We start from the raw sequence: 22,297 nt of genomic DNA, 5'->3' as shown, positions 1-22,297 counted from the left end.
GCGGGAGTTGTACAAAAAATATCAAAATTTGAACTCTTTCTTTTTTGCCTCCCGATCGCGCTGTTGAGCCTGCTGCTTTTTACCGCGACTAGCCATCTCTTTGGCCACAAACTCTGAAAAGTCCTCCTTGGAACCGGGCACACCAGCAGAGCCTCGCGAATGGGCGTCGTATTTCCGCCGTAGTTCCTCTTCAGACATGCCTTCCAGTTCAGCAGCGTCAATAGAGACGTCAACGCCATTCTTCCTCTGTAAAGTATAATGAGCCAGGATGATACTAGATGAGACTACTTACCTTTGAAGAAGAAGATCGGTCGTCCCCAAGCACCGGCAAGCCCCCAGCAACAGCGCTAACATCATATCCTCGCTCGCTGCCCATAAGTCCACGCACACTTGTTTGCTTTTCTGGTACGACCTGATAAAGCGACCGGGGTCCGTCGTGGACCTCGGATGCTGCTCTGCCCTTGCGCAACTCCAAAAAGTCTGGTGTTTCAAGTCCACCAGCAACAGTCGAAACAACACTGGTCATTCCCGAGGGCGTTTCCAATCCAGATGGCGTTTGCAGTCCGTCAGCTGGAGCAGGCATTTCTTCGTCAACATCAGATCCTTCTTCTTCAGACTCCTCTTCCTCCTCTTCTGAGGTAAAAAAAAGTTAGTGCAAGTAGAAAAAAAAAAGTAAGGAACACATGCCTTCTTCGGGTTCGAGCTCACCCCAAACAGATTTGTCAATGGGCTCTCCCATCTGAAATGACGGTTAACTACTCTGTTGGATTTTTTTTGTGGGCACCTACATTAGCGTCTGTTGCTTTAGGAAGAACACCGAAAACGTCTCCGTACAGTGGTCGGTTATATTCGTCCAGCGGCGGTTTACCCCAACCTCCGGGATGGAAGCCCCATTGTGCACTGTGAACGAATCAGTCGGACTGATTTAGCACGTATGACGAACAAACCCTTCAGGAATTGGTGCGTTGAGACCAGGGATACGCAACGTAGGATAACTTGGTGGTGGACCGAAGCGCTGCATGCTGATGAGCCATGGAGGTGGGGCAAGGGGTGGAATCGACAAGGCCTCCACAAGCTCAGGCGAGAGATCCCCAGGTCGTTTCTCTTTGAGAGAAGTTTCAAACTCTTTGCCTTCATAGTACCTGGACAAACAGGTAAGAAAGACATAGTGATATAAGGCGAACGAACATTTCGCCGAATCCCGTTACGGGCGGCTTGGTCTGAAATTTAAAGAATGCATCGTGGAGCTTTTGGTAGTCGATGTCGATTTTACCCATCTTTGGCTGCACCCTCTCTCGCGTTTTGGCTTTGAGACTCATATTCGCTTCCTTCTCCTTCACAGCGTCTCGCATGGTAGCGATTCCCGTGTCGGCGATGTAGGAGGGGAGTTGGAATGGTGGTTTTTCGATACCACGCTTTCCCTGCAGATAGTCGCGCTTTGCTGACCAGTGTATTGGTATCGGTATTGTGTTTCGGTAGGATTTAAGATGAAGTAGGAGCCGGGGGTCAGCAGCAGTGACATCTGTCCACTCAACAACTTCTGGTTTCTTGACTAGACGTTTGAGTTCTGCGACGGTTAACCGGGAGAGTTTCCGTTTTTTCTTCTTCGAAAGAGGCTTCTTCTCCTCGTCTTCAGAGTCTGCTTCTGAAGCCATATCGTCGTCTGAGTATATTATTTCACCCTTGCCGAGTGCGTTCTCTTTTCCCTACAAGAGATGGGTATAGCCCAAGCCAAAAGGTAGGTACGCACAGAAGATGCCTCTGTAGGCAGCTGAAAACGAGCAAACACGTCGGAAAAGCCTTCGCTGGCATCCAACTGCTCTGGGACGTACTCTACATTGTTATCCTCTTCGGATTCGTCATCCACATTCATGGCTGAAGGGGCATCGTCATTTTGGGTTGCCACAGCATCTGCCTTGCGTTGCTTGAGTTTGAGCCGCCGAAGCTGATTCTTTGACTTGGGCCTGTGGCCGTTGACTGCAGCGACCATTTTGGTCATGTCACACACGTAACGCGAATTATTTTCTACCTCAAGTATGCAGAGCGACGATGTAATCTGGTCCTGCATCAATCCCGGCTTCTGCTCGTATAAAGTCAAGTGGGTACATTAGCACATACCTCAACCAGTTGAGCCTAATCGTTCCCGTAGAACGTCAACACAAAACTTTTGTCGAAACGAATATAATGTTACTGGCTTTTGCAGCAGGCAGTCCTGTCCCCTTGCGAATTCACGCTATGCTACCGTTAGAGAAGACGAAGGAATCCTCTACCTTTATGTCAAAACAATCGAGCGTGCACACTCCCCAGCTCGCATGTGGGAGAAGATAAAACTCTCCAACAATTATACCAAGGCTCTGGAGCAGGTCTTCACACTTGCCCCCACCCTCTCGCTGCGTGCTAACACTATACAGATCGATGCTGAGCTGGTACACTGGCCTAATTTCACCATTCACAAGTGCAAACAACGCGTCACGAAAATCACTCAGTACCTTATCAAAATGCGGAGGATGAAGCTGCGTCAACAGTGCGTTCAACTCTTGTTTTTATTGGTAACTGACGGGACCCAAGACCAAAACTTGTGGGTATCAAAAAGAAGTTGGATCGTCGGGAAGCTGTTCGAGAAAGAAAGGCTCTTTCCGCTGCACATATCGAGCGTTCGATCGAGAAGGAGCTCATAGAGCGACTCAAGTCAAAGGCCTACGGCGACGCTCCACTAAATGTTAACGAAAATGTGTGGCAGGCGGTTTTGGATCGGGAAAAGAACGGGAAAGACTTGGAGGATGGACTAGAGCTAGAAGCAGACGAGACCGATGAAGAAAACGAGGAAGAGTTGGAGGACATGGATGATTGGGGGGACAGAGAATTTGTGAGCGATGTGAGCGAGTCTGAAGACGGAGATGGCCTTAGCGATCTGGAAGATGCTGCCGTGAGTCCTTTCAATTTGTTTACTCTAGGGCATCTAAACCAGCTTCAACAGGACTTCGCAGAGCAAGACAATTCAGATCAAGATGATTCGGACAGCGGAGAAGAACAAAAAGAAAGGCCAAAGGCAACATTGGGCAAACGGAAAGCTGCACCCACTTCAAGAAAACGACCGGACAAGAAACCGAAAAAAGGTCCCAGGGTGGAGGTCGAATACGAGATGGAAAGTGTACCTCTTACCCGGGAGGCACTTGCTTCTTGGTAACATTTCTACGCGTATATTATTAGATCCAAAGTTGTGATGAACAGCTACCGATTACATGGGGTCCAGGTGGTAAGATAATAGGGGGGTGAAAATTGTTTGGCCAACTACTCGACCTTGACCCTCGCCTTCTGCCGGCGTTGTTCCATCTCCTGTCGAGTCATTTGTGTGCCAAGAATCGCGTCCCAATGCATGAAGAATGGCTGGGAAAAGTTGGACTTGATTCCGATTTTCTGGAACGAGTGAGACGGGAAAAAAAATGCGCAAAAGGGCGAAGTACCTGATGGTGAATGTCATGATAGTCCGCATTGTTTGATGAGAGCATTTGCAGAGGGTCAAAGGGAAGGTTATAACCACAGTGATCGTCCACAGTTTTGAGGGTTGCTGTGGTGAAGAGCAATGCGGCCTGGCGAGTGCTCATTCCAGTCAACGTTTCCGCAAGGGCAGTGCCGAGCGAGTCCAGTAGTAGGGCTTCCAAAGGGTGGTTATACAGCGCTCCAAAGGCATAGGGAACGTAGAGACGGTGATGCCATGAATGGACTTTGCGATAGAGGAACTTGTTGATGTGCATGTAGCGGTGGATGAAGTACTGCCAGGTGTCGACGAGAAAACTGTTTTAGTCGTAAGCTGAGGCTACTAGGGCAAGTGGAAGAACAAACACAGCACCAAGGAATTGGATGATTGGTATAGCCCACCAATAAACCCAGTATGCAACACCGTCCGCTGATCCAACGAGTGGAGCAAGTCTATGGGCGATTCGCGATATTTCCTCAGCATGGCTCGCAGAGCTATGGGGTTTGTCATCAACCCAAAATAGACCCAGAGCGGTCTGGAGTATTTGCTGGACAATGACTCCTCGAATAACAGCAGCACGAGTGACCTGGTTTGTGGAGGCAACCTCAGGAGAATCGTGGAGGCGATACTTTTTGAGGGCCTTCCACTCGCGAGTGTCGAGGTAATGAAAGGCAAGGGAGAGAAGCCAATAGGCAACAACTGGAGCTCCCAATGCAAGATGCTGATCTGAGACGCCGTCGATGAGGGAAACCTTGTAGGAGTAGTACCAAGGAGCATTTGATGACCGGACGCAAAGGCCGTCGACAAAGTGAACACAGTTGGTGGTGTTCATGGTGGACGGACGAGAAAAGGTCATGGTGGTCTAGAAAAACATTCCAAATGACGTGATGACGATTTGCTCATGATCATACTGTAGGTATAAGTACACACACTTTTGCTAGATAGAATACAGTGTTTGGACTAAATCTCCGCAAAAACACTCTTATATGGTACATTTATGGTTCATTCAGGTTGTTGAGCAAAGTTGTTAAGCACCGTTTCGTGACCATGTCACCCTTGAGAAGAACGCTGAAGGTATTGTCTCGGAGAGGATCGGGTAGACAAGCGCGTAAAGCCTCGCGTGCTCTGGATTACGCGTCAAGTTCAAATCTAGAGTTTAGAATGCAGGAGCCTACCTGAGATTGTCGCTGAGACGCAGATAACACCGGACAACATGTTTCAACAGTCTGACCGCCTGAGTTTCCACCAACTGATTGACCATATTGCTCAGCACCGTGCCAACAGCGTAGAACCGTTCATAGGTATGGCAGATATATGTCAGGCCAGTTTCGTCGAGGAGGATCTTTTGCACGATGAAGATGGCCACCGTTTTGGAAAGTTCTGAGCCCGTTTCCATTATGCGCAGACACAATGGGATGATTTCCGTCGAAAGCAAGAAATGAATGACAGTCGTATTATCGTTTTGCTATGCGATACCTCAGTGAGGGCTCAAGGCTGAACTGTTGCCTTACTTTGACTAGCGCGCCAATGACACCAAGAGAGGTAAGTCGAAGGTATTCAAACGGTCGTGTTTTGGATGTCGTATTGAGAAATGGGTATAGGAATAGAGGTATGTGTGCTGCAAGCAGTTGATAAGTATAAGCAAGATCACGAATGAACCATGACATGCCATTGAGGAAGAGCTGACGCGTCTCTTGGTGGGACGCCACACATTGAAGGAGGGCAAGGGCATTACAAACTCGGTTGGAGACATGGGCCGTTAGGTTGGGAGGGGAAAGCAAAGGATAGACAGAGACGATCTCTTGGAGCAACGCAGGCATGATGCCTATCGGAGACCCGTTAGTGTCCATGGTGAAGATCGAGCAGCAACCACACCGAATGAATGCCACAAAACGAGGGCTAGGTCATCATATTGCTCGCGTTTCTTGCTTAGCTCAAGCAGGGCAGCTTCACGGGTATTGGGATCCATGAGCTCAATTACAAGTGAATAGATTTTGCCATCTTCTTGAAGGAGCGGTCCGTTGTTGTTGGGTAAAAATGGAGGAGGAGGTTGGTGAGGAACTGGGTGGGCTAGGGGAGCGGACAAGGGAGTCCCATCTGAGTAAAGACCTCCCCGGCCATACGGGTTCAACTGGCTCATTGGAAAGAATGTCACGGGTGTCACGCGGTAGTCAGTTTTATCGTACAAAAAAAAACATTATGTTGACTGTCTAATCGGCGCGCTACCCTTCTCATGTGCTGTTCGTAAACTGGATGAAAGAAGTAAGGTCTTGAGATTCCGAGTTTAAAGCTTTGTTTACCTGTAATCGTCACCATTCTGCGTGATGTACCGCACCCAAGGCAGGGCCTGGTAACCGCTTTTCTCAACAATCTTGAGGTAGCGCACCTGGATACCAGAAACGGTAAAGTAAGGAATCTCATATTTTACCGTGATTGGGGCCCGATTCCCAACTTCCGACTCTGCCAGACATTAAGCAAACTACTTTCCCAAGCAAGAACATTACTCACCACTCTTGACACTGGGGAGACCAAAATGCGCCCTCATCAAGAACTCCTTTCCACCTGCTAGTTGCTTTATTTTCCAAACGAACGCGTTTTTGTCTGGCGCATATTGAACGCTACCCGTTGAAGCCTGCGAAGCGTCAATCAACAGGCAGAAAGACACGATCTTCTCTGAGACTAACCCGGAATTTGGGACTATCAGCATCGTCTGGAACGGGAACATAGATTTCCACGTTATTTGCTGTGCTTCTTCGTTTAAACTGTGCGATGACCTTGACCATATACTCGACCCGACTACCTCGATGACTCTCTACTGCCGCCTCTACCCAGATCAACGGTTTGACGGGAGTTGAGAGTCGATACGACATGAGCTCAAACTCGCCATCGGGAGGAATGAAGGAGATTGTTCGGTCGTTCTCGAAACGGGCAAGCCTCACGCATTGGTGGAATTTAACATCCTCCATTTCTATTGCTTTGCCTCGCGCGGCTGTAAGGTTGTCAAGAGCCGCGTTTAATGAAAGAGAGATAGGACATACTACGTCCAGTGTTCTCAAACATCACTTTGTCATTCAAACCCAGTCGAAGCTCGGGCATCCCAGACAGATAACACTTCATCTTGACGGCACCAAGAATCTCAGAGCGAGCGACATCGCCCTTGGCGTTTACGAGGAGATTTACGCTCTCGATAACATCGAGAAAGACTTCGTTCTTCCTATACCGGATCCCGTCTGACCGCCATGATACTGCATTGGTAATGGCGGGTGGAGGACGAGCTTGAACTTCGAGTTTGTGGGATTCCTGCGTTATGTATCTGCGAAACGCGTCAGGTCGGACTGCTTTAGAGTGTAATTGTACTGGGGCGCACTCTTGGAGAATTTTGCTTTCTGTTGTTTGTGGGTAGCCAAAGTCCATCATCTCATCCAGCAATTCGTAGATGATCACAAAGTTGTCGCGGATGCTCTCTTCTTCTAGCTCCTTGAAATATTCAACGAGGACTTGAGTGATGCGATGGAGAAATAGGATGATTTCTGCGGCGTTTGCATTGCGCTTAGAGAGAGCCAATACTAGAGCGGTTAATTTTATCATTGGGGGGCTGTTTATGACCGACATACGGTAGAGATTCGAGTGGCGGATGTGCATGTAGTTTATTCCTTCTCTTGAAAAGCAAGGGGTGACCTGCTGGCCATCTTCTTCGATCTCCAGCACTATTGGAAGAAAGCGTTCAACATATGAAGGAGGTACATCGTCGCGATATGAGCGCTGTATGAGTGGTTTGCCCTTGAGGTCAAGAATTGCGACAAGACTGGCCATGATGGCAGCGAAAGTGACAGCTCGTGACTAAACTCTTCCTCACCTCCCGTCACTCAGCTCGTAGCGGCGGGCCTCCGCCCAAGATGCTTTACCTTACGAGCGACCTCTTTCCTGTCTGTGAGTACTCGTTGCTGGTGCATTTCAACCGCTAACATATTTTCAAGTCGTTCCTTTTGGCGTCATTGGGTGCGTTGCCCTACCCTCGCATCCAAGTTGCTTTATTGACTTTGGGTCTTTAGCTTCTACCGCTACCTCTGGTACCTCATCCGTATAGCTGCTTCCCTCACATACCGCCCAGTGCCTTTGCCCGAGAATCCGACCTACATCGCCGCCGAAGACGTCACGATCATTGTCCCCACCATTGATGCAGGCGAGGAGTTTAAGGAGGCTGCCCGCAGTTGGCTTGTCGGAAAGCCAAAGGAAATTCTCATCATCACCGAGGAGAAAATGTTAAAGGAGCTCCAAGCTCTCGCAAACGCTGTCGACCCAGAGCGCATCCGCGTTCTCACCGTCCCTTTTGCCAACAAACGGCTCCAGATGAGCCACGGCATCAAGAATACAACGACCGACATTATCGTTTTCGCTGATGACGACGCTATCTGGCCTCCCACTCTCCTCCCTTCAGTTCTCGCTTGTTTTGAGGACCAAAAGGTTGGCGGTGTAGGCACCAGTCAACGAGTTCAACCTGTCGGTGATCGTATGACTGTCTGGGAGGTCCTCGCAGCATTTCGCTTGACTATTCGCAATATCGAAATCTCCTCCTCAACCCATATCGACGGTGGTCTTCCTTGCTTGTCAGGTCGTACTGCTGCATATCGCACAATCATTCTCAAAGACCCAGATTTCCTTCATGGCTTCACTCATGACTACTGGCTGGGAAAATACCAGCTCAACTCTGGCGACGACAAATTCCTCACTCGATGGATGGTTTCACATGGCTGGAGCACCTACGTGCAATGCTGCAAGGAGGCAGAGCTCCTTAGTACGATGAAACCAAATTGGCGTTTCCTTAAGCAGGTATTACGCTGGACACGGAACACTTGGCGGTCAGACTTGCGCAGTCTTTTCATGGAGCGTCATATTTGGACGTCACACCCTTACGTCGCCTATACGATGGTCAGAACTCCGCTGATCTCCGCTCCATTGACCCTTACTTACACATCTTATCCTCAGGTCGACAAACTCTTCAACCCATTCACTCTGTTAATAGGCCCGGTCTTTGTTGCCCGTCTAATGGTTCAGAGCACGATTCCTGTTTCAGAGGGCGGTTATCATCTCCCGTGGTGGTCTGTCGCCGATAGTTCTTTTCCTGTCATTTTCAAAAATTCATGTTCCCGCCAGGAATATCCTCGCATCCTATATCGTGTGGCTATTTGCGACACGTACCGCCAAGCTACTTCCTCACTTATGGCAACGACCTCAAGACATTATCTATGTCCCCGCGTTCATTCTCTTCGGTTACTACTTTGCCATCATGAAACTCTACGCGCTGTGCACGCTCCATGAGGTGTGCTATTTTGACCTTGCACCTCTTTCAACATTGACTTTTTCTGGTAGACTGGTTGGGGAACACGTGCTGGTATTGGTGATGCGTCAGCAGCTACGGCAGCAGCAGCGGAAGCAGACAACGCTCGTCTACAAGAGAAAACTGCAGCCGCCAACGCACCTTACGATTACCAGCAACAACCGTATCATCATCAACAGTCACATGACTCTCCGTTTGGCGATGAGATGTCCCCCTTCCGAGACGATACTCCTGGGGGCCAAAGTCCATACCGAGATAACACAAGTGATGAAGGGGCAACACCAGTCTATGCGGCGCGGGCTCGATCGCAAAGAAGGGGAGACTATGAAGTTGGTTTTGCGTCGTAATAATGCTGGCGAGAGCAGCATAGTATACCTTGCTTTCGCTTAGGACTCTAGTATCTTATAGCATCCATCGACAATCTTTTAGCTTGACGTTCACTTCCACTTGTCACATCATTGTCACACACACACACAACAGTCATGGACGGTCCCAAAGCTGCGAAGTAATTCTCCTTGTCTACCTTCTTTCGGCTACAGAACTTGATTCCTCATAGAAAGCGCAAAATTACAGACAAATCTGTTCCTCATGCCATTCTCCATAACCCCGATTTCGCTCAAGACTCACAAATGTATCAAGACTTGCTTGCTATGGAGCGCAAGCTAGACTGGACCATGATGCGCAAAAAGGCTGAAATTCAAGACGCCCTTGCCCGTACACCCTCTGTAGGGCTCTTTCAACTATTTCTTGTCTGCGAAACTGACCCCATCTATAGACGACCAGAACGCTCAGAATATTTTTGAGCCATACTGTCTCGGGGCAAGCCTGGCAAACCACCCCAGACCTCAATGACGCGCCTAATTTTGATACTGGTGAAGGGATACCTGCGTGGTCGATGAAGATCGAGGGACGTTTGTTAGAGGTGCGTTCAGCATTAGTTGTCAGTGCTCGCGCTGAACAACGACTAGCTTCCCAACCAACGAATGAGGGACAAGAGTTCGCTGAGAAAGTTCTCTACGTTTATCAAGCGCATGATAGTTGAACTCGACCGAGACCCAGCATTGTATCCCGATGGCAATATGGTCGAGGTGCGTTGGCAGTACAATTCATTGGCCAATGAATGTTTGACATTGCTTTCAAGTGGCCTCGGGCTATTGGCCCTCAGAATCCCCAACTCGATGGCTTCACGGTTCGTCGGACGGGTGACATGCCTACCAAAGTGCGCGTCATAATCAACCTCGAGCAATTCCCTGAACAGTACCGCGTTGTACCCGAGCTTGGTAGGACAACTTGGCTACAAATGTCGCTTTCTCACTTGTTACTACTAGGCAATATTCTCGGTATCAAGGAGGACTCACGTGTCGGCGTAATTCAACACTTGTGGAATTACATCAAGATTCAAGGCCTTCAAGACAAGGCTGACCGCCGGATGATCCACTCGGATGAGAAACTACGTTATGTAATTTATCCCCCATCTCCTCTTACGCATTAACATCCAACGGCAGATTTTTAACGGCAAAGAGACATTCTCTTTTCAGCAACTTCCCGAACTCGTCAACCGCTGTCTCGCCACTCCAGAACCGATTGTCCTCCACTACACAATCGACCCCAACGTCCCTGCACCCGATCGTCCTCTCGCTTGGGACGTGGAAGTCAAGATGGAAGACACTGCGCTCAAGGGTAAAGCGACGGTCATGGTCCAGGGAAACAAAGAGAGTATGCAAACTTTAGCCAAGTTGGATGAAGAAGTGAGGCCCCCATTTATTTTGTTGCTCCCAGTCATTGACTACCGCGTACAGATTTCAACTCATGCTCAGTCCCTACACAATTCATACCTCAAGCGCACTTTTCTTCAATCTTTCGCGCAGGACCCGGCGCATTTCATTCAGACATGGTTGGAATCCCAATCACGTGATCTCGAGACTGTCCTGGGTAGCGGCGCTTCTGAGGGGTTATCTGTTAGACAAGAGGAACTTAGAAGAAGCGAGTTCTTCCAGCTGCCGTGGGTGGAGGAGGTTGGTCCATTAATTAGGTCGCTGCAACTTCTCATAAATGCAATAGGCGGTTGCGGTGCAAGAAGGACAAAGACTCGCTCTCAAGGCTACTACAGGAGCCTAAAACACATGTACCAACATCAACCTTTCTTTTTCTTCTTTTTTGATTTCGATGTCTCAACTATCGCGATGGAGCCACCCGCAGCCTCGGCTTCTACTCCCTCCCCCTGCTCAATCTTGGTCTTTGCTTCCAGGAAAAACATGACGTCCCGGAGTTGGTCCTCAAGATCTTGAATTTTCGCTGCGCTCTCTTGCTTACTCTTTTCTGAATGTTCTAGCTTTTCTTTGGTTTTGCCAAGGTTTTGCATCAAGCCCTCGCTAACCGCCCGTTCTGCGCTCAGTTCCTTCTCGAGGCGACGGGCTAAATCCATAAGCTTTTCCGCCCGTGATTCTGCTTTGGTTTTGTCTTTGGACAAGGACTCGGCTCTCTCTTCATCTTCCCGTTTCCGTTGATCCATCTCTGCTCGGGTCGAAACTCTTTCCTTCTCGAACTCGATGCTCAATCGCTCTAGCATACCTCGTAGTTCACCGACTTGAGCATTCAGTTCGTTGACATGGTCTTCATAATATGCACGCTGCGAATCCAGCTGAGAGGTCAAGAGGTAAGAATACTCGATTCCAATTGCCTCAATTTTTTCCGCACTCAAGGCGTCAGCGGGACCAGGGCCAAGACTTCCATCCGCATCTCTCTGGGTTGTACCCATTGAAGAGGATGCATTAGGAAGCTCAACAAGCTTGCCATCAGCCTTGTTCTGTATTAGCCGATGAACGTAGCCGTCACCAGCGTAGTCCCACACACGTTGGGTCTCCAATTCCAATGCGTAGAGATGTGTTGTCGATTGGTAATGAGACTGTGCATGAGCGCGACCATAGCGCCCACAGCCAATATTTCCACAGATAAGACAAATCCAGAGGTTTGTGGTCGACGAACACGATGAACAAGCGGACTGGTTTGGCGTGGAAGGGTTGGAAAAGGGGATGGCACGTGAGGAGGAGGAGGCTGGTGCTGGATGCGATGACATAAGGTTCTGCGAGTATCGACACACAGGACATCGACTGTCTCCCCATTTGCTGAGACACATGCAATGAAACGTATGTGAACATGGCACAGTGATAAGACCAGTTACTGCGGCGTCCATTCGTTCAAGACAAACAGGGCAAGTCGGTAATTCGTAGAGTGACTGAGTAGACGCGAGGAGGGAGAGGGAGGGATCGTCGGCCTCCATTGTCACAGAGAGAACACGAACAACGTGACAAGTCTCGGGCTGGTGGGCGTAATCGTCAAAACAGGTAGTCCGAAATCGGATGATTTTATTACCTCTAATGAGTTGAAAGGCTTGCCATTGTAGGCTTCCACAAACTCAGATGCACGAGTTGAATGAGAGAATTTGATGACCGCCATCGATCGGTTTGGGATTGTGTCTCTGTTCTGGACATGAGCCAAGTTTTTCATTGGAACAAGAGACCGAACCGTATGATGCGTAAGTGTGTTATCCCTTCTGAAGCTGGCGCCACAAAGGCTAGAAAGTCAGCGGGAGTCATCCATGGTGGAACCGCCAGCACTGCAAGCATGATACCATCTTGCTCTGGTGCGTCTGCAGTAACAGCTGAAGAGGATGTCTGATCTTGAGGCAACTTGCCAGCCCCTTGGCGAAATAAATGCACCACTCCAGAAGGAAGATTGGTTGACCCAGATTCCACAGTCTCACTCGCGATGAAAGTAGCTATCGCAGGCTCTGACTCACGAATGAGGACAAGATATGTTAACGGTTATTGAAAGCCGTACCGCGACCCTTCTCGCGTGCCTTCTGTGCTGATTTATCGCTCATATCAAGGTCAATCCAGTCGAGACGGATAGGCCCACGTCTGTAATCCTTGTGTCTTGGGTTATAGGTCGCGTTTTGACGCGCCGTTGGTCTCGGTGTCTGTGCAGGAAGTGGGTTGAAAATGGAGCCCGGAGCGAAGGGTAATGTTTGATTGGTAGATTCCAAGGTAACTGAAATTCGAATATGATACCCGCGCATCTTCACCAGCAGTACATTGTAGTGGTGGTTAAGAGTGTCAGAGCATCACGTGCGATGTCGTCATGATCACAACCTGCCTTCCACCTTTGACTCGCTTTGAGGATTAGAAAAGGCCAGACACATCGTCTAGTCCGGAGTAGCATATATTGACACATTCGGATTTAGAGCGATGTTAAACCGCCCGTTGTCTCGCCAACATCTACGTGCCATTCAGACAGCGCTGATGAATGGCCCCCCATCTCCCCCATGGACCAACGTGGACAAGACCAAAACGGCAGCAATTCTTATTTCGTTGTGCAACGTACGGGACGTAGGCAGTATACTGCTACAAGTCAGATCGCGAACTTTGAGGTCGCACTCTGGTGAAGTTAGGTACGAAGCTATCAAGCTTCATGACTCATTTACTTCATCGACAGTTGTCCTGGTGGTATGGTAGACCCAGAGGATGTTAGCCTCATCGACACTGCTTTACGAGAAACGATGGAAGAACTGGGTATTCAAGGCAACAGAGTGGAACCTTTGGGCTTTCTTCATCCGCCAGAACGCAGCCTACGTGGCGATGTTGTCTGGCCGTTAGTGGTAAGAACGTCTTGACGTTGTTATCAACCGTGACAATAACATCAATGCCAGGGCTTTGTACACACGACAGCAGAACGAAAGCCTCAGACAGATCCAGACGACGAAGCTTTGCCATCCATTGACATCTCGGCAATCCAAAACTCTTCTTCCAAGGATGAAGTCGAGCTCGTCTTTCACCTGCCATTGACAGAGCTTATCAATCCAACAAGGCTCAGAGCGTATCTGTTCAGAAATGAGCGTCCGTATTCCGCTATAGACGTTTCCGATCTGGTGCCGCCAAATAGCGGCCTGACCAGTGTCTCAACCGAACCACCACAGGGCGAAATTGGGCCCGGAACAGAGGGTAGAATCGAGGTATGGGGACTAACAGGCTGGTACCTCTCGCTCCTCTCGTCGACTTTGAAGTCGTTATTCGTAGAAGCATGAACGAAGCATTCTTTCAACGCGTTAATTTGCCTGTTGTAATGTCACGTTACCGTGATCAAGTTCAAATCTACGATTCTGTTGGGTGAAGTAAAACCTGCGTTCTTTGACGAAGACCAGTGTAAGCTCCATCATGTTCGACTGGAGAGGGGTCGATGGGAGGTTGCAACTGCTCTCTCTTTTTCGAGGAGTGCTCGAGTTTCCGTTTGGGAAGCTTTTTAGAATGACGGGATTCCCATATGAGGAACAACCCCGCTTCGGCAACAGCCACGACGATTGCAACACCAAGGGCAAATAGAACGCGCTATGGGGGATATTGGACTAGGAAATAGAATTGAAAAAAAAATAGAAGCACACCCATTCATATTTCCAGCCTGTTTTGTCAGCTGCCCACCATGCCGCAAAACCCGACCCAAACACACTCAAAAGTGCATTGACGAGAGTGGTGATGGCCTTCCTCTCTGCTTTGCGGGCTGCTGCAACGTCTTGAGGACTCTGGTCCGGAATGTAGGCTGGTAATTTCCGTTCTGGGGAAGTGGTTGTGCCGGCGAGGAGAGCAATCATAGTATAGGATTGTGGGTCAAGTGAAGCAGCTCGAAGCACTGAAATGCCGTCAGACGACCGAGACCATTTGCTTATGGAAAGTAGAAGAGAGTGTGGTATCGTTGAAGGCGGCGTGCCAAGGACAAATGGAGCTAACTGAGTAGCAAGTTCATCAGGCAGTAATGAGTGCAATGGTGCTACTGTCTCATGTAGGTGGCTTTCGAGGGAGATGTTGAGAGCAGACATTGATTGACTGTGACGTCTGTTTGACGATGAAACCGACAAGATCTCTACCAACCTATATCTTCACTTGTGACCCTACGTCTATGAGCTTGCATGCCCGAAGCCACTATCCAGTTTGCACTCCTTCCCAGTGCCTTCGATATCAACTCTCATGACAGTGTTTCCTCGCTGGCAGCAATTCTTGAACCCATTACTACAGAATTGGCTCAGAGCAAGCCTCTCCGGTTCGTTGCAATGAGCCATTTTCCTCACCGACATCAATACTTAACCTCCATTCAGAGAGCGACTCGGCGAGAAGGAGCTGATATGGTCAGATCTCCGAAAACTTTGGCACGACCTTAGCCGAGCCCAGCTAACATTCTGGGATAACGATGATTCAGACGATGAAACAGTGGCTGATCAAGAGAAACAAAAGCAATCTACTCTCCGTCTTCTGTCTGCTAGCCTAGCACGATTCACGAGAAACCTTGTTGCTGGAGTCCCTCGAAATCAAATCGAGGCTTTGTATGCCCCAGTTCAGATTGAATTCCACGACAATCTGATCGACCTGCAGCGAAAACGAGCCTTCCATTCGACGCCTGCTTCACTATTATACCTCATGGTCGTTCCTCGAAGACCAAGAAGGTAGAGACACATAACCTCTGTTACTCGAAACCGAATGCAGTTTTTAGCCCTCCTTGTGGCCCGCGTACTCTCCCAAGCTCTTGCTAACCTCGTGTCCGGCAACGATAAGCTCGCGTCAAAATTATGGAGCTCCTATATGAATCTCCCTGAAGATCAAGTAGTGTTAATGTGGCCAGCAAATACTTATACCTCTGAACAACACTCAAAGACTTCAGACGACTTTTGGCCTCTCCGGACCCTCGCACGCTGGTCGCTGCGCTCATAGTCATTCTAAGCTGCATCGATGGAAGCAGGACCCGGATGTTGGTTGTCCAAGCCGCGCAGCCAACCTTTGCTGATTGGTTGATAGAAAGATGCTGACGCGAACTGCAATCGGAGTGAGAGTGTGCATATGTCTTCTGGATGATATGGTCAAGATCTATGACGCGGAGGAGTCAACCGACGAGGCACAGGCATTCGATATTGGGTAACATCGCCGGTTCACAATCAATGACCGTCCTTATTTCAATCCAGATACGGAATTTTCTCCAGGATCATGGATGCAGACCTTGTCCCCAGTCTTTTTGGGCGTCTTGGCGTGTATGTCACTGCCTTTCAACTCAAAAAACCTCTCATCCGTCATAGGAAGGACGAAGTCATCACGCCTCACCAAACTACACTTTTGAAACTCGTGGATTCATACCTGCAGTCGGCCAGCATGTCCACTGCGCCAGCAACACCTCTTGGAACACCCTTGTACTCCAAACTACGTCCAATGCTGGCTAAAAGCTTCTTTACCCTTTCTACGTATGCCCAAAACTCGATTCGGGACTCACTCTCTCCGTCTCCGGCACAGCTTGGGTCATTAGATGTAATGCTACCCAAAGCATGTGAAGCGTTAGTTCTCGTCGCCCAATGCATCTTAACCGTTACTTTGGGGTCTTCTGTGGGCATCGAGCAATCATCTCAAGATTACTTCAATGAAGCGAGGGCTGGTGCTGTTGGCCTTGTCGAGTCTCTCACCGGCAAGTCTTTCCGTATCTGAACATGTAGGCTGAAGCCAACTATCGCAGAACTACTTCGTCTTCTAGACATTTTTCTGCCACGCATCAATTTCGGGAAACCTGTGCCCGACGCAGGGCGGGCACAGCCATCAAACGTCGGTGGTGATGGGAGCACTGGATTCAATTACCTAAAAAGGGATCTTGTCCGTTTACTTGGAATTCTCTGTCACGAGAACAAAGCAGTGCAAGACCGTGCTAGGCAGTGTGGCGGCATAGAAGTGGTCATGAATCTGTGTGTGGTAGATGAAAGGAACCCTTGTACGTCCCTTGAAACCTGGTTTTTCACGGTTAAAACCACCTCGCTAGATCTTCGCGAGCATGCCATTTTCACATTACACAACCTTCTCGACGGAAATGCAGAAAATCAAGCTGTGGTAGATTCCATCCAGCCTTCTGGAAAGTGGGACGACAATGGCGTATTGGTGGACAGTGCTGGGGCTGTCCGTAAGTAGTAGTAGTAGTTCAAAAATGTTATAAAGGGCACAGACACTCCTAACTACTACCCTTCTTCTTCATCATCTTCTTGTGCCAGTCGCCTGCGTGACCTCCCGACTGGTCTGACCTTGTCCTCTTCATCATCATCCTCCTCTTCACTTTCAACATCCATGTCGTTCGAGACTCGTCGCCGTTTCGCGGAGCTTTCGTTTTCGCTGATTTGGGCATCTAGTCTATCCAGCTCGTCGTCCTTTCTCCCAGCTCCAAATTCTGACCCGTTCTCTTCATCATCGCTATCTCCAACAACAAAGCCGTCGTGCTGGTATTCTGCTTTCTTGTCTTCCTCCTGAACACGAGACTTGGCTTTTCGTCCTGGTGTCTCTTCTTCTTCGTCATCAGAGCCATACATTGGGCCTTGATCATCTTCATCGTCGCTCCATATACTGTGACGTGCTTTCCTTGACCGTCTTCTACTCCCATCTGAATCGGTTTTTCGGCGCCTCCGCGCGCTCTGTTTGGCCAATTCAACCTTTTCGCGTTCAGGGTCCATTGTTGGATCAGGTGCCATCCTCAGACGAGCCACTTTGTTATGCTTTTGCCCAACTGCACGAACTAACATCCGGTGGGTCTCTGATTGCATTCCTGTAGGACGAAGGGTCATATAACCCGTGACGACCGCTTCGGACTGCAGCACTTGTGATCTCTTGTGTTGTGCGACGATGTAAGTCAGACCTTGGCTCGTCTTCGCAGGAGTCGAAGATGAACCACTGGCGTTGGTGCCTCCGGACGCATCGTTGCTTTTATTAATGTCGAAGAGTTCTTTGCCCAAACGAAGACTCAGAGACCCGTCTGACCACCTTATCACTCGACTGTTGGACTGTTTCACCTGCAGAGCCGTCAACATGAAAAAAATAAAGAAACAAGGCCAACTCCAACTAACGTCTTGATCCTCTGCATCTTTCGTCCATCTCCATCGCAACGTATTTTCGACTTTGAGTTTTATCGTCATGCTCTTTTCTCGGAGCGTTTCGACGTGCTGAGGCTCCTCTTCCTCATGTTCTGGTCCGATATAAGTGTCCGGATGGAACGGTTTGGAGTCAACTTTGACGAAATTGGGCATTCGAATGATCCAGTTCTGTGTTGGTTGAGTTGAGATTCACGAGATAGTGGCAGAGGCTGACGTCTCCATTCGAACTTTTTGGGACTGGGATGTTTGGAAACTCAACCAGTGCTTCGCGTACTTCGACAGTCATTTCTTGAGGTGGGTCATCTTCCCCATATTCTTGCGCCTGCCTTCTCACTCGCTCTTCGGTGGGAATGTCGTCCTCTGAGGCTACGGCTGACGCGACTCTAAGGTTATGAATTGATTGGATTAGTGCCATTCATTGCTCGTACTGCAAGTCATACTCAGGCTCGTCATTGCCAAAGAGATCTTCCATTTCTTCATCTTGAACCACCTGTGTTGTTTGTTTCACTGGAAGGTCCAGGGCGCCAGCCAGAGAGGACATCGCGGCGGAATGTCAACACTGCTTGAGCTGTCACGCGTTCTGTGACAGGTTCTATCACGAACTTCCATCAACCCTCAAATGCCAAGTACGCCGCCCGCCCCGACGCAAATGCCAAAAGGACCCCGACGCGCGCCCAAAGCTGTGTTTCTCCTTCTATATAGAATATTCTATGGCGGCACACATGGCTTTGTGACCGTAAGCAACAAATTTCTGTTTCACCTCGGTTTGCGGTGAATGTGTCTTTTGAATCATCTCTAACCAACCACCAGCTTAACGCTAACAACAAATGGCCAGGACCCCCTTGATGGAGTCAAGGCAAAAGGCGGCAGAGGTTCGGCAACAGCGCGGTCAAGATCAGCGAGGCTTTCCATCAGTGAATGCTTCGCCGTTTCGGCAACGAGGCAGTGATTACCCGTGTAACTTGGTCGTTAATCGTTAGAAGATTTTCTTCGAGGAAGACCGACAGTAATGCAGTGAGTTGAGAGTCCTTTATAACCAAGCCCGACGCTGACCAGACAGTACGCTCTCCCGCCTCCCGCCGCCAAGCGCGCCTATTTCTCAAACAGGCAACCCTCGCCAAACTGTATCTCCTCACTTCACCATCTCATTCTCGTCCCATGTCGGGGTACCACAACTTTGTAAGTGCAAGATTTCCTCCGTCGCGTCAACATCCTCAACTCTCATCCAAATAGCATCGCCCATATAGTGCAGAACAACACAACGCGTCAGCCGAGGAGTTGTTTCACGACCCAGCTCAACAATTTGCTTCCCATTATGCTACCTACCCAGACCCCCACTGGCAGCATGCTCTTCGTGCAGGCGACTACAACATTCATATCGACGAGTCGGCAGCTCTTGGACATGGACATGACATTGTAAATGCAGTCTATCCGCCACTACAGTCATCCTACGCAACGACTTCCCAGCAACAATGGCCAGTGCGACAAAGCCAAGCTCCTCGGAGGTCTTCTTCCGGCTCTATACATTCACCGGCATCGAATTATATGATGCCTGACTACGTCGCAGACCCCGCCTTCGGTTATAGCAATCCTTACCCTGCCTACCCACAAGCTCAACACGTTTCGCCCGCTGGATCACAAGAGTTACTGCTGTCTCCTCACTACAACTCGCAAAATGTCTCACCACACACTACGCCACCCCTTCATTTGACTCCACCAACGACGCCCGGTGGTACTCAGCAGGGGTTCACAGCATCTCCGAGTCCAGATCGTAACTCGCCTCTGCTGTCTTTCGCGCAGTCCCGAGTCAGTCCAGCGTCTTTAATTGGCTGCTCTCGCAATATTCTAACCTCAGCTTGTAGCCCGAAGGGCGATCCAACTCGCTGTACACCCATCGAGACCAGCTGCAGTTCTTCAAAGATGCTCTTTCGCTTCCCACGGCTGGAATATCCGGGCCTTTTGTCCCCCAACTCATGTACAAGCCACACACTAACAGCGACCGCCGTCGGTACGTTGAGGAAGTCGACCTAGAAGGGCCAATCCATTTTTGGGTCGAAAATCCTTCAGAATGTGGAATTCCCCTCGCCGATGCGCTGCACTCTCGAGTCAGACGCCTGTTGAAGCGTGAAGAGACCGTCTTTGAAGGCCGAGGACCCAGTGTGTCTATTCGACTCGAGGTTGGTCGCTCATTATTTTCCCACGGCATCTGACTCGTCTTTGCTCTTCTTAGTGGCCCGGATACAGACAATGGAGCCGACAGATCCCAACAAAAGACTTCCGTAGTCCCCCTGGCCCAATTACACGCGCCAAACTCGCTAAAAATGTTGCCAAATGTGTACAAAGATTTATTCAGGTAAGCTGATCGAGCTCTGGTAAGAATACCAGTACCATTTTATTTTTGCAGGAGAGACAAGGTCAACCGATGGAAGACGACGCTGATCCAAGATGGAGAGTTGGTCCTGGACCGCACCATATAAAACTCGAGGATCTTATTCTCGTCAGCATCCACCATGTCTCGATGGGCAGTTGGCAACCACATCTCAGGCTGCGACGCCCACTCTAATGCCTTCCATTTCCTAGATAGGGAGTATGTTCGTTTTCCTTCCTTCAGGAAGTGGAGGGACGAATTGCGCCTGTAAATGTAACACTGTACTCTTCGGTTAGTAGTTTCGTAATCCAATTGTCTCTTTTGTTCTACTTTGGGAATAAAAACAACTGATCAATTTGGGAACAAGGGCACAGCAAAAGTATAAAACTCATGCAAGTCATTGTCTAGCCAGAGAAGATGAGGGAGGGTAGTCTTGGGGTTGCTATCGTTGCGCGCCAAGTTGTTGTTTTCCAAGGTGCCTTTTGAGCTACGCATAGATTTTGATAGTCACTCACCTGAGTTTATGGCCAGCTACACGATCCCACAAGACACGAGAGCGGTTTCTTGATGTCTCGACGTTCAGGCCGTTTGGATCTGACCGCGTCTTTCTGGCTACAAACTCTCCCAAAGCCCGCATCAAGACGAGCGACATTTTGACAATCTTCCCACCAACCGATGTCGACCGGACCCAAACATTATTACCTGGTTCGATGCTCCAGTTGCCAGAAGAGGCAGTGACCGAGTTTTATTTGCTGAGCGCCCGCCAGCAAGACCGATATGAGAAATTGTGGAATGCTTGGGCCAAGGAATTTTGAGCACCAAACTAATTACTTTCGTTCTAATCGTGTATTATTTAGTTCGACTTTGTGTATCATATACTGAGCTTTTCAAGTTTCTGAGTTTGAAGACTTGATCTGAGATTGATGATGGCATCAGCTTCTTACTTTCCTACCACCATGAACGCGAGCGAGAGAATCGAGGCTGCTTCAAGCTTCCTTCTGCAATCGCCGCCCGGAGAAATAAACGACGTACTTAATGGTATGTCAAGCTACGTTTGGCAATTCTCCTCGAGTCCAAAATTCGGCGTAGATGTGCGCAACATTATCTCGGATGACGACTCACTCCATGCCGGGGTGCTTCCTGCCCTGAAAGAATATAACCTCACTCAGTTCATGACTGCGGACGTGCCTAATGCAGAACATCAGGTTCACCAATCCACCAAATGGCTTTCTTCAATGTTGACTTGGATTTCAGTCGATTGTCAGCGACGCGGCACGCCTCGATCCAACCGAAGAAGCACAAGAGCGCTTTGTAGACCCACGGTCAAAAATGACATTCCTCTTCGACCATCTAACTCTCGTTGGCTCATTCGCTCCGTTTTAACTGCTCAAACACTTATCGGCATCCTCCAGGAAGCCTCCGATCCGCAGCCCTTTGAACCCGATTCAGAAGCAGAGTCATTCCGGTGGACTGTTCCAAGCCTCGCTGTGCCTCATTTGCTCATTCACTGATAAAGAGCCGCCCTGGAAAAATCGACTCTGACATATCTACACGCCCACTTTCATGATGGAGTCGCGTCCATATTCTCAGCTCAAGGCTCAACCAAGAACTTTGTCATCCAAGTGGTTGCCAACAAATATAATCCTGCCAACTACTGGTGAGACAAATTCCGTAACACACAGGCGACTAAACGCGCTTAGGTCAGGCCGATGGAGGTCTGAATACCGCGTCGATATGAACGAAAGCACTCTCCGCGGCAAGATTCTCGTCAATGTCCACTACTACGAGCAAGGCAATGTCAGCGGGCCCTTTTGATTTGCTGTGAAGAGAGACTGACCCGAAACCAAGGTTCAATTATCGACGACTCATGATGTCTCCCTCTCTCTACCTGCTGCAGTCACCTCGGCTGCAGCACCCGCGGCTGCTTCCAAAATCCTGGCACTAATCGAAGACGAGGAGGGCCGGTACCAAATCTCTCTCAACGACACGTACCAAGAAATGGGTGAAAAGACATTCAAGAGTCTGCGCCGCGCTTTGCCGTTAACAAGACAGAAAATTGATTGGGATAGGGCAAGTCTGACTGCACGGTTTTCTCGGTAACTGAGCATTGGCAGGTTACGGGCTACAAGCTTGGTGCCGAACTTTCGTCAAGCAAGAACATGTTTGGAAACTCATAGT

The 22,297-nt window shown here is 49.3% G+C and overlaps 15 protein-coding genes across 15 annotated transcripts; 8 read left to right on the top strand and 7 right to left on the bottom strand.

Moving 5' to 3' along the window:
- Positions 1–21: 21 nt before the first annotated feature.
- Positions 22–1,990, bottom strand: MIND_00336700 (PSP domain-containing protein; the record flags this gene model as incomplete). Its single annotated transcript, XM_037360221.1, has 7 exons — positions 22–246; positions 293–630; positions 688–739; positions 789–900; positions 948–1,142; positions 1,189–1,706; positions 1,751–1,990. The coding sequence occupies 7 exons, from the start codon at positions 1,988–1,990 to the stop codon at positions 22–24; spliced, it is 1,680 nt and encodes a 559-aa protein (XP_037223106.1).
- Positions 1,991–2,036: 46 nt separating this feature from the next.
- MIND_00336600 (Protein MAK16) lies at positions 2,037–3,187 on the top strand (the record flags this gene model as incomplete). Its single annotated transcript, XM_037360220.1, has 4 exons — positions 2,037–2,098; positions 2,150–2,524; positions 2,569–2,926; positions 2,978–3,187. The coding sequence occupies 4 exons, from the start codon at positions 2,037–2,039 to the stop codon at positions 3,185–3,187; spliced, it is 1,005 nt and encodes a 334-aa protein (XP_037223105.1).
- A 104-nt stretch (positions 3,188–3,291) lies between these two features.
- Positions 3,292–4,334, bottom strand: MIND_00336500 (Sphingosine hydroxylase; the record flags this gene model as incomplete). Its single annotated transcript, XM_037360219.1, has 3 exons — positions 3,292–3,417; positions 3,465–3,795; positions 3,844–4,334. The coding sequence occupies 3 exons, from the start codon at positions 4,332–4,334 to the stop codon at positions 3,292–3,294; spliced, it is 948 nt and encodes a 315-aa protein (XP_037223104.1).
- Positions 4,335–4,473: 139 nt separating this feature from the next.
- MIND_00336400 (uncharacterized protein) lies at positions 4,474–5,618 on the bottom strand (the record flags this gene model as incomplete). The annotated part of the gene is made up of 4 exons (XM_037360218.1): positions 4,474–4,603; positions 4,654–4,943; positions 4,990–5,303; positions 5,354–5,618. The coding sequence occupies 4 exons, from the start codon at positions 5,616–5,618 to the stop codon at positions 4,474–4,476; spliced, it is 999 nt and encodes a 332-aa protein (XP_037223103.1).
- A 57-nt stretch (positions 5,619–5,675) lies between these two features.
- On the bottom strand, positions 5,676–7,291 carry MIND_00336300 (Clathrin assembly protein ap47; the record flags this gene model as incomplete). Its single annotated transcript, XM_037360217.1, has 7 exons — positions 5,676–5,727; positions 5,779–5,938; positions 5,987–6,110; positions 6,163–6,467; positions 6,517–6,791; positions 6,846–7,044; positions 7,093–7,291. The coding sequence occupies 7 exons, from the start codon at positions 7,289–7,291 to the stop codon at positions 5,676–5,678; spliced, it is 1,314 nt and encodes a 437-aa protein (XP_037223102.1).
- Positions 7,292–7,308: 17 nt separating this feature from the next.
- MIND_00336200 (uncharacterized protein) lies at positions 7,309–9,163 on the top strand (the record flags this gene model as incomplete). Its single annotated transcript, XM_037360216.1, has 5 exons — positions 7,309–7,408; positions 7,456–7,477; positions 7,531–8,577; positions 8,633–8,798; positions 8,849–9,163. Exons 1-5 carry the CDS (start codon positions 7,375–7,377, stop codon positions 9,161–9,163), a joined length of 1,584 nt encoding a protein of 527 aa, XP_037223101.1. The 5' UTR covers positions 7,309–7,374.
- Positions 9,164–9,298: 135 nt separating this feature from the next.
- Positions 9,299–10,934, top strand: MIND_00336100 (SWI/SNF and RSC complex subunit; the record flags this gene model as incomplete). Its single annotated transcript, XM_037360215.1, has 9 exons — positions 9,299–9,321; positions 9,373–9,541; positions 9,592–9,738; positions 9,785–9,904; positions 9,958–10,096; positions 10,145–10,275; positions 10,322–10,564; positions 10,616–10,831; positions 10,878–10,934. The coding sequence occupies 9 exons, from the start codon at positions 9,299–9,301 to the stop codon at positions 10,932–10,934; spliced, it is 1,245 nt and encodes a 414-aa protein (XP_037223100.1).
- Positions 10,935–10,950: 16 nt separating this feature from the next.
- On the bottom strand, positions 10,951–12,921 carry MIND_00336000 (uncharacterized protein; the record flags this gene model as incomplete). Its single annotated transcript, XM_037360214.1, has 4 exons — positions 12,657–12,921; positions 12,342–12,606; positions 12,189–12,294; positions 10,951–12,135 (listed from the first exon to the last, which is right to left on the bottom strand). The coding sequence occupies exons 1-4, from the start codon at positions 12,892–12,894 to the stop codon at positions 10,951–10,953; spliced, it is 1,794 nt and encodes a 597-aa protein (XP_037223099.1). The 5' UTR covers positions 12,895–12,921.
- A 142-nt stretch (positions 12,922–13,063) lies between these two features.
- Positions 13,064–13,899, top strand: MIND_00335900 (putative Nudix hydrolase NudL; the record flags this gene model as incomplete). Its single annotated transcript, XM_037360213.1, has 3 exons — positions 13,064–13,266; positions 13,311–13,473; positions 13,525–13,899. 3 exons carry the CDS (start codon positions 13,064–13,066, stop codon positions 13,897–13,899), a joined length of 741 nt encoding a protein of 246 aa, XP_037223098.1.
- Positions 13,900–13,966: 67 nt separating this feature from the next.
- Positions 13,967–14,685, bottom strand: MIND_00335800 (uncharacterized protein; the record flags this gene model as incomplete). Its single annotated transcript, XM_037360212.1, has 2 exons — positions 13,967–14,200; positions 14,254–14,685. The coding sequence occupies 2 exons, from the start codon at positions 14,683–14,685 to the stop codon at positions 13,967–13,969; spliced, it is 666 nt and encodes a 221-aa protein (XP_037223097.1).
- Positions 14,686–14,775: 90 nt separating this feature from the next.
- MIND_00335700 (Ataxin-10-like protein) lies at positions 14,776–16,801 on the top strand (the record flags this gene model as incomplete). Its single annotated transcript, XM_037360211.1, has 10 exons — positions 14,776–14,906; positions 14,962–15,186; positions 15,236–15,306; positions 15,354–15,474; positions 15,522–15,608; positions 15,656–15,772; positions 15,820–15,885; positions 15,931–16,322; positions 16,359–16,607; positions 16,656–16,801. 10 exons carry the CDS (start codon positions 14,776–14,778, stop codon positions 16,799–16,801), a joined length of 1,605 nt encoding a protein of 534 aa, XP_037223096.1.
- Positions 16,802–16,848: 47 nt separating this feature from the next.
- Positions 16,849–18,292, bottom strand: MIND_00335600 (uncharacterized protein; the record flags this gene model as incomplete). The annotated part of the gene is made up of 4 exons (XM_037360210.1): positions 16,849–17,670; positions 17,725–17,919; positions 17,966–18,134; positions 18,180–18,292. The coding sequence occupies 4 exons, from the start codon at positions 18,290–18,292 to the stop codon at positions 16,849–16,851; spliced, it is 1,299 nt and encodes a 432-aa protein (XP_037223095.1).
- Positions 18,293–18,909: 617 nt separating this feature from the next.
- Positions 18,910–20,314, top strand: MIND_00335500 (uncharacterized protein; the record flags this gene model as incomplete). The annotated part of the gene is made up of 5 exons (XM_037360209.1): positions 18,910–18,930; positions 18,985–19,557; positions 19,614–19,928; positions 19,982–20,104; positions 20,156–20,314. 5 exons carry the CDS (start codon positions 18,910–18,912, stop codon positions 20,312–20,314), a joined length of 1,191 nt encoding a protein of 396 aa, XP_037223094.1.
- Positions 20,315–20,536: 222 nt separating this feature from the next.
- MIND_00335400 (Capping protein) lies at positions 20,537–20,934 on the top strand (the record flags this gene model as incomplete). Its single annotated transcript, XM_037360208.1, has 2 exons — positions 20,537–20,594; positions 20,651–20,934. 2 exons carry the CDS (start codon positions 20,537–20,539, stop codon positions 20,932–20,934), a joined length of 342 nt encoding a protein of 113 aa, XP_037223093.1.
- Positions 20,935–21,057: 123 nt separating this feature from the next.
- Positions 21,058–22,296, top strand: MIND_00335300 (F-actin-capping protein subunit alpha; the record flags this gene model as incomplete). The annotated part of the gene is made up of 8 exons (XM_037360207.1): positions 21,058–21,157; positions 21,209–21,324; positions 21,374–21,478; positions 21,532–21,584; positions 21,636–21,776; positions 21,820–21,916; positions 21,968–22,189; positions 22,234–22,296. Exons 1-8 carry the CDS (start codon positions 21,076–21,078, stop codon positions 22,294–22,296), a joined length of 879 nt encoding a protein of 292 aa, XP_037223092.1. The 5' UTR covers positions 21,058–21,075.
- Between the last annotated feature and the right edge of the window lies 1 nt (position 22,297).

The sequence above is a fragment of the Mycena indigotica genome (genome assembly GCF_014461135.1).
Source record: "Mycena indigotica strain 171206Taipei chromosome Unknown Mind.scaff0003, whole genome shotgun sequence".
Lineage (NCBI taxonomy): Eukaryota > Fungi > Basidiomycota > Agaricomycetes > Agaricales > Mycenaceae > Mycena > Mycena indigotica.
The sequence above is the reverse complement of the archived record's forward strand: the minus strand, read 5'-3'. Positions and strand labels throughout refer to the sequence as shown.